At 41.6% G+C, this 9294-nt stretch overlaps 1 protein-coding gene across 4 annotated transcripts; it reads left to right on the forward strand.

Annotated features, from left to right (window-relative positions):
- The first annotated feature begins 123 nt into the window (after nucleotides 1-123).
- LOC112573749 (ethylmalonyl-CoA decarboxylase-like) lies at nucleotides 124-6119 on the forward strand. 4 transcript variants are annotated; one of them, XM_025254338.1, is made up of 5 exons: nucleotides 124-274; nucleotides 1183-1252; nucleotides 1626-1799; nucleotides 5003-5316; nucleotides 5673-6119. In XM_025254338.1, exons 2-5 carry the CDS (start codon nucleotides 1183-1185, stop codon nucleotides 6057-6059), a joined length of 945 nt encoding a protein of 314 aa, XP_025110123.1. In that variant the 5' UTR covers nucleotides 124-274; the 3' UTR covers nucleotides 6060-6119. The 4 variants fall into 4 exon arrangements, with proteins under 4 accessions (XP_025110123.1, XP_025110121.1, XP_025110122.1 ...); XM_025254336.1 differs by lacking the exon at nucleotides 124-274 and adding an exon at nucleotides 509-593; XM_025254337.1 differs by lacking the exon at nucleotides 124-274 and adding an exon at nucleotides 719-838.
- Nucleotides 6120-9294: the final 3175 nt, after the last annotated feature.

Raw genomic sequence — 9294 nt, forward strand, 5'->3', positions numbered from 1 at the left:
GGTCGCTCATGACAATTTTGGTCATTTGTGTATTTAAATGAAAACTTAACAGTTGACAATGTAAATATATAAAGATTTTTATTAAACTGAAGTTTTGTATTTGAAGAATGAAATGGCAACTGAGTCCTCCCTGCAGTCAAACGATTGTTTGCATCCTATATGCGGTGTGCCCCTTGGGAACAGCCAATTATGGGGTGCTAATTAGCAACTCAACTCCGCCTGGAAACCACCCGGGTAACCTCTGGTCCCAACCACGCCCGGACGATGGAGGAGGGTACGTAATTGAGCGTGGGGCTAGCAACCCCACCCTGTAAAAGAAACTAAACGCTACAGAAACCGCAAACACATTAACTGCACAAAGGTGACAAAGGTTATAAAAAAGATCAATCATTTATATATATCGATAAAATTCGCAGTGCTGCGTTCTCATTCATTTCAAGAATTGTAGTTTTTTAAAAATGGTTTTTATGACACGAGGTTCTGTACTAGTCACGTGTCGCTCATGTGACAGCCTAAAGTCCTCGCCAAGCCTCAGTAGGGAGTATTCCGTCGACTAATCTGTGGGTTGTATGACAGAAAAAAGTCAAGTACATGTAAATACGATTTGTTATAGGTGTCATATTTGATAAAACATTAAAAATATAATACGTTTTACAGACAAATGCCAAACACGAGAGTATGAACAGTCGCTTATGAATTTAAGATCTTGGCATCAGACTACTGACCGACCCCGTTGTTGTTTCGCTGTGCCCGCAAACAGAGGCTGTGTACATGTTGTGGGGTATGACTACAACAGCTACCGGCATCCATCCTATTCTCAGCCGTTATTTGGTTAAAGGTTATCTGTATTGTGTTGATTACTAGAATCGAGTCAAAGCATATGAAAGCCATGCTCAATATACCACCTTGTCTTACGATCGAGAGTGTAGCACGGGTGAGAGTTGAAGCAAGTAAAAATGATTTTAGGGCCCGTTTCCTATACATCATATTACGAGGATGCTCCCCGTGTATGGTGCATGGAGTCACCCCCTTTTTAGAAGTTGAGCACTGGGTATATTCAGGGACTTTACACATTAGAATTAGTTAAAAGAAAGAAATTAACATTAAAATATAAAATTCTTTGCTAATTTTCCTCGTGTTCTACAAGAATTAACATTTGAAATGTGCATATTTTTTTTTCAGATGGCTTGGAAGGTAAAGTGCAACATACCAAAGAGGTTTTCATGGCTGAATCATGCTGTGAACTTGTCCAGTAAGATTCTTTCATATGCTATGCATTGAGTTTTTGGTTTTTGCCATTTAGTGATTTTGCTAATGCTGAACAAAGCTCTTTATATATATATAGTCTACTATCCAATCAGCAAATTAATTTTCATTTTCTAAAAAAGCTTTCTTTGCAGTTTGCTTGAACATGTAGCAGAAAAACCATATTTGGTTCTACTGCCATTTTATTTTCAAGAAGGTTCGATTGAATGCCTGGATTTTGAAGGGTAGGAAAGGATGATGTCTGAGTGAGGACAAATGCCAAACTTTTAAAGTAGAATAGCACAACGAAGTAATTTTATTAAATTTATCTTAACTTATTATATGCATATCTCAGGTCAACACTCTGATTTATGTTTCAGTGAAAAACCACATGTGCAGTTTTCCAAAGAGATTTTTCTGCTCCTCTTACTTGCAAGAAATTAGAGAAGAGTTACAGAAATACCCTGGTGGCTCAGTTGAGCTGACAAAAGATGATGACACTGGTATTGCTGTCATCACTCTAAATAATTTGGGAAAGAAAAATTCTTTGTCAGGTATGTCTCTTGAACATCATGTGAAAAATTTACAAGGTTAGGGTTCTTATTACACTCATTGTTTTAGTGGTTCATGTGCCAGGTTTACAAATGGAGAAAATAGTCTTCAGTCATAATTTGGACTGTTGATTTATCCCATGATCTGATGTGTTGAAAACAAGTGAACTTCTACTTTACATCAAGGTTCTCTAAATTATTTTCTAAATACAAAGTAGATCTTGCAGTCATGGTCTGAAAATTTAGACGGAAAGGTATCCGGCTGTGGATTATATATATATTTCTTTGTTGATTTAGCAAAATGAGTTAAGAATGGATGAAACTTAAATTGGTGAAATTAGACCAGCTTGAATTCATATTTAGCTGCTTTCTAGGGGAAGCTCCCTACACATTTGTTGACTAATTCCAACAAAATCAAAAAATTTATTAGTTGTTCACTATGAAATAACGCAAATTGTTTAAAACATTGACAGCTTAGAGTAATTTGAAGTTTGAATAAAACGCATGACTGTGACAAAACTTTCTGTAATATATCAGCCATGTTCAAATTGAAGTGAGGTACGTGATCTATCAAGGGGAATCACTCTTGAAATCCTAACTAGGCTCTTCAATGCTCGAGTTGTCGTTTTATTATCTGCTGAATGAGATTCTTGCAACAGTTCTCATAAACTCCGGATCTTCCTGCGAAACATATATTGTCTCAATGTTTTGTTCTCGAAGTAGAGAATATGTCGAGGATAGTCATCAAGCAATCTTTAAAGTGAGGATTACAATGATTTTATTTCGAAGGCTAGCGTTTCCGCGCGATGAGAATTTAAAAAATTTTAAAAATGGATCACGAACAAGTGGTACATTATCAAAGCTTTTAACACCCTCTTACCGATGTAGGGCACACAGATATCTTTTTCTCAGGCTTAAGCATACAGATTTAAATGTTTAAATCGCAGATCATTTCTTTATCGCGTGTCGTACTCAACGTGTACACGCGGAGCTTTAATAACTCGATACGCTTGCATGGTCTTGAATTTGTGCTGATGTAGCAGTTTCTTAGGGTTAAAAAAACAACAACCGCAGACCATTTTAGAAATGAAAGTCATCTGGCAGTGATCACAGAAAGAATGTTAATAAATATTAAAGAATTTCAAAAAAGAGTATTAAAGAAAGCCAGAATAAGTATTCAACTACAGACAGTCAAAACAGGATAAAAATTCAAATCTTAGCCATTTGAAATTTTGAGATAGGGTTTATCGAGGTTAAAAAAAAAAAAACGAATCAGGTTAACGCTAGGATGTGAGACTGGAGATGGTGTGAAGTCTTCAGTGGCGTAGGAAGATGGACGCAAACACCATGCGGACAGTGAACGACGCTCACATTCTTGCCTCTTCAGTGTCTTTTCTGAGGGCGGCTGCTTCCCTTGCCTCCCTGATTCCTACTTATTTTCAGCTACAAAAGACTTACATCTTAAATATTGGCATTGAAAAATCGGTCACGCATAATTGGTAAACTTTTAGAAGAGTACTGTGTTAAACCTTATCGCATTGTGTTGTGCCACACCTTATTTTACAATAAAAACGTTTGACTTTAATTTCTGATTTTTGCTTGTATCACAGAAGGACAAAACACTGGTATAAATTAGCGATTTTTGTTTGTGTATCAGAACGAAAAAAAAAAATCACGCGTAAATGCGATCTAAAAAAAAAAAATCGAGAAATAAAACCATCATGCCTTCTGATGATCAGCACAAAAATAGAGGCAGAAGTCAAATCATGTCGCGGGGGACGATGACATCATTCTCTCCCCCACACATGTCCGCCAACGCTTCCTCCACAGTTAGGCGGCTTTAGGTGGATGTGTTTATACCTCGTTCGCTGACTCAGTTTTCCGACGCGCAGCTCACCACGTTTTCACTTTTTTTAAACTGGATATTTGCCACCCAGGTGCTGACCGAATTTCCAGCATCACTCACCAGCAGTTCCTTCGTCAGGGCATGAGGCGGAGCTGAAACATAGGTCTGTGGGCATGTATACATCTGTGTCACGTGACAGGTTGTTAGCGAGGCAGTAGGTTTCCTTTGTGAGGATAGTGACGAAAAGGTGTCGGGACAGACCAAGAAAAGTGAAAGATGAACGAGGTGTAGATCTTCGGGTGGATGTTTGAACGGCCGTTGTTAATCTGACTTTGATGTTTGCCGCAGACATAACGCACTCGCTTGCACGCCTGGAAGCACGTGTCCCCCCAGGAAGTGATTTCCTGAAAAGAGAGGCGTTTCTTCAGGACCATTTTGTAAAAGGATTGTGACCTCATCATACATCTTGGGAGTCGAGCTCTAAACGTTTAGGATGAACTTTAATTGCTGAATAAGGTGTGGCTGTCCTTTCTTGGGTAGGCCGAATCCCTACTCTCCAAAGATCGTTATAAATCAAGGCAATGAACATCAGAACGGTGAATCAGAACAGTTATGTACCCAACTCATCGTCAGCTACCCAGATGAATTCATATGGTGGTAGGGCTACATAATACCCATTAGTCTCGGTCTTCTAACACTATTCAGACTGAAACCTTTATATACCCCAGGGCTTCTGCTTAACTTTCTCGGGTAGATTTGAAAGTTTTTCTTACTTTATTCTCGAACACTACTCAGGAAGTCAAGCTGCTTGATTGCACGAGAGGGATCTCTTTTATTAGAAGGAACTAGTTTTGGCGAAACAAAAATTTTTAAGCCAGGTCTTAATCTAGTGTTTTACACAATCAGGGAATTATTATCGGTCTAATTAGGTTCAGGAAGTCAGAAGTTGTGATTAAAAGTGGTCAGCTACTACTTCATCGCTGATTGAAGTTTTGTGTCTTGCCATCACCTGCATACAGCTGACTCCCCGAAAATGGCTGGTTTCTTAGTCAATATGCAAGGGACCATAAATTTCGAAGCAGCTTCTGCAGATTAATATAAAATAATAATAATAAAAAAAAACGACAGCTTGTCTTAGTTTTAAGAGCAAGAAACAGAATCGAAGAGAAACCCCTTATCGCTCAGTGTCACGACGACTCGATCGTCTGCTTTTAATCCGATGCAAATACAAAGTGATTATAAATAGAATAAAAAGACTGGGTGTTGTTGAATGTGTGATAACTGCAGCTGTGACTAGTCAGTGTATCACGGCAGCATCCATAATAATTATTGTGTTGCTTCCGGTCGGGTTTTGTCGCAGGTTCCATGATGGTATCGCTGGCCGACCACGTGACAGAACTGAGCCAATGGACGAAAGGGAGAGGCTTGATCGTGCGTGGCGCAGACGCCACGTTCTGCTCGGGTGGCGACTTGAGCACGGTGCGCGCTCTGCTGCAGCCGCAGGACGGCCGACGGTTAGCCGTCTTCATGCACGACGCCCTCACTCGCCTGCACGCTCTGCCGCTGGTGTCGCTGGCGCTGCTGCAGGGCGCTGCACTAGGGGGCGGGGCAGAGCTCGCCACAGCCTGCGACATCAGGGCCATGACCCCAGACGCCCTGGTGGGCTTTGTGCAAGTAAGGTTTCATAGAAATCACCGATGATGATGATGATAAAACGACATCCTTTTCGTTTAACCAACCTTTCCTGTCCCTCTCTTCTGTCCTTAAATTTATTCATTCTTTTTTGTTCGCTTCTGTCCTACCTACCTTCTTTTTCTTCCTACCCACCTTTGACTTTTCTAATTTTTTTTCATATACACCTGTCTTGCTGTCTCCCTTAGATTATTCCATTATTCCTTTAATTATAGATTCGTCTTTGTCCGCTTCTGTTTCATTTTTAACACCTAGATACCTGTTCTTCATGCATCGATTTAATTTTTTCATGCCTTGTAACATTCTTTTTCCGATCTTCTGTCGTTTCGCCGCCACAGGTGAAGATGGGAGTAATCACAGGCTTCGGGGGAGGCACCCGTCTGGTGCGGCTGGTCGGGAGAACCAGGGCGTTGGAGCTGCTGTGTTCGGGGCGGGTCATCGGGGGCGAAGAAGCCCTCCGCCTTGGCCTCGTCCAGCACCTTCTGTCCGGAAGTGGCGACGCACTGGAGCAAGCGCAGGCGCTTTTGAGCGAGATCTACTGCGCAAGCGCAGTGCCGCTGGTGCGGGCGACAAAGAGCGTGGTGACGGTAGCAGACGACGATGGGAGGACATTGGAGGAATGCCTGGAGGAGGAGAGAGACGTTTTTGCGACAGTGTGGGGCGGGGACCTTCACAAGGCCGCCCTGGCCAAGAACGTGAAACACACCGGCGCCAAAACGTCTTGAGGCAAAGACAAACTAAGTTTATTCCCCCAACCACTTCCACCACCTTAAATCCGCTGTGAACATCTTTAGGCAAACTAGGATGTCTACCTGTTTAACTGGTCACAATCGAAGGCGTTACTTTCAAATTAGGGCTAGCAGAGACTGCACTTTGATTTGTTGATCTTAATTTATGGTTTATTTAAAAAAAATCAGATTAAACGATTAACACTGAACGAATAAATCAAATGTGCTTTTCTGAACGATACTTTGGGCAAAATAACACTTGGGACTCTTAAAGCCGATAGGTCACAGGGAAAGTGAATGTAAATGGCCCACGTTCCGCCACCTTTACCTCTCTGAAAACTTGTCTATCAATTTCTAGTCGGTGGGCAGGGACAGCTTCCAAATAACCAGCCCATGAGGTGGCACTGGAAAGAGGGATTGGGCACTACTTTCAGCACACTTCACTCGTCATGTCTTTGATTTTGCGAACCATCTACAATTCACAGCTCCCTTGACTGTTAAGTCTTTTGAACTATGCATGATAGATTACCAAAGATCAGTCAATAAAAAAGTGAGTGGTACGTGTCTGCTTACTTTCTAGAATTTTCTTGCCTTGCATCTCGCCAAACATAGAGGCGGTCCAGTTGCGCAGCGGTTAGCGCCTGTCATTAATACAGTGATGATTGGCTGACCTGGGTTCAGATCTTGAATAAGGCACGCTTTTCTTTCTCAGCATGTGGCATCTGTTTACCGGGCCGACTGCTTTCTCTTGATGTAGCCTTAGTTTCTGGCTCGGAGTAAAACACCAGTACCACTCCTCCTCCGCCAAACATGGACGTTAATTAATGATGATGGAAGACATTCCGCGCCGATAGGTCAGCCCATTTTCTTGTCATCATCCGTCCAACACAAACACTGGGTAAGAGGTGAGGTGGCGACAAAACAAGAGATGGATCTCCAGCTATGGAGAAATTCGTTCGCGGAAAGTTTAGACTGCATACTTCTCTTTCTCTCTGCTCTGTGTGTACACGTGGTCTGTAAATGAAGGATGGAATAAGAAAATAATATTGGAGGAAACATATTACACGCTTTCTTTTGTTTAGCACCGAGGTTAGAAACCCCGCGGTCATGACCCACTGCTTCGTCATCACTGACTCAGCAGGGCCGACTTCCAGGAGAGGAGGCCAGAAAATTGTGAACTGGTGTGAAAAGATTTAGACCTGCCGAAAAATTAACTCACAAGGCATTGAAGTAAAGCATATGGCTGGTGGCTGAATCACCAGCCAACCCTTACCCTCGTCTGCAGGCGCACACCCTCCAGCCAGCCACCTTTAGCCAGCCAGACGTGCAGCCAGCGAGGCACTGATGCTCACGTAAGCCTGTAGGGAAACGTTAGACTGTCGCCATCCGTCAGTCTGTTTGACAAATGTCGGAATTAGCATCGTTTGAAACTGGAGACTGCCCGCTTTGTCAGCCGCTAGAAGCAAAGAAAAAGAGGCGAGGAAGGGGGAGAACCCCAAGCGAGGAGAGAAATTGGGGTATTTAGCCTGAAAATGGGAGACATGATCGCACAAACCTCAAAGTCGGGTAGTTTTTGTGCTCTCCCATACATGTCCAGTTGAAAGCAACATTTTAGTGATTATTTCCCAGTGCTGCTGGCTCTCAGTTTCGATTATTGAAAGATATTTGATCTAATGAACATTTGAGAAGAGGTCATTGGTTAAGGAAATAACTATAGATATCCACCATTTTTGTAGTTAATTGGTTAAAGATGTACTCAGAGGTTTAAAGTTCTTTGTGGTTCCGGCCCAGACATTGCTATTATGCACGAGACACAAACAGTACACATCTTCTCTGCAGATTGACAAAGTTTATAGTTTGTCCTGAATATTTGGAGAAGCTATTTATTTCCAAAATATTTGACGATACTTTTTCTGTTGAGATGTGACATGTTGCTTACGACTAAATCTTCCAGAAAAAAACTGTATTTCTGTAAAAGATGACAAAGTCTGTTAAATTAAAAAGTCTATTAAACAGTTAAAAATTGGAAAGTGGATATTGAGATATAATTTTGTTAAAAAAGTAATGTTTGTGTCTTGCTCTTTTCATTTCTTTGTCAACTCTGGCAGCAAAATGGCATATTTTATGCGATTTTCATTAGATACACAAATGAATCAAAATCATATTTTAAAAATCCTAACATAATGCTTGCTCACCAACAAATATACAACAGAGCAAGCACTTACCGAATAATATGGATATCCGACAAAAATGACAAGAAAAGTACACTGCAAACCACCATCACCCACCCACAAAAACCGAACTACTTTCTTGATTGAGAACTATTTGTTGCTGCTGGCAATCTTGCTATAAAACAATACTTCTCAGTGATTAATTTCACACGATTGTGAGAAAGGTCGGCGTTAGCAGTGTCTCCTCACATTTATGTGGTGTGGTCTTGTCCTAAATTGTTTCTTATAGTCGAGAGCATCAGGAGGTGTCTCAAAGGAGCAGAAGCAGGTCAAAGTTGTCTCAGACGAGTGGACTACTTTCAGCACTGTAGCTGTTACAAACAAAGCCACACGTGTAGGCGGGTTCTCTGTGCTGTCAATGCTGTTACATCTTCTTGAAAACCAGGCACACACACTTGTTGTTTTTACAAATTACAGTCACACACCATGCAGACGGTAGTCTTGTAAACAAGCGCAGCTGCTTCCAAGTACTTGTGAGTGATGCATGGTGCGTCGCATCCACTTCAAAGGGAGGACTCTGGCAGGGTAAGTAATTGTGCTTAGATGTTTTCCCCTTCACCACAATTGTGCTCATCTCGTGCATACCTTTTGATCAAGCCCCGCTGAAGCTTCACATTCGAGCAGGGTTAAAGACCTACTAGAGTGCTATTTTTGTAATGACTAGTTGAACTCAGTACGAGATGTCTCCAGTTCTGGGGAACAGCCCCCTTTGCCATCTCAGAGATAGAGATTTACAATCATCATCTTCACAGACATCTGGGATTGATGCTTACGTTGCCAAGGTTACAGCGACTGGGAGAACAGCCACCCTAAAACAATCATTCATTTTCAAGTATCCCCATGGCATCACGTGCATGGTGCTGTTTCTAGTCTTGTATCTCGACAACAAAAAATTCCTTATTCTCTTATTTTGGGGAAGAAATTTCTTGTTTGGAACTTAACCTTGTTAAGGAACGTTTTATGCTTGTTGACATTCAACAATTGGAAAAAGAACTGTCGAG

This window comes from Pomacea canaliculata, linkage group LG10, assembly GCF_003073045.1.
Source record: "Pomacea canaliculata isolate SZHN2017 linkage group LG10, ASM307304v1, whole genome shotgun sequence".
NCBI lineage: Eukaryota > Metazoa > Mollusca > Gastropoda > Architaenioglossa > Ampullariidae > Pomacea > Pomacea canaliculata.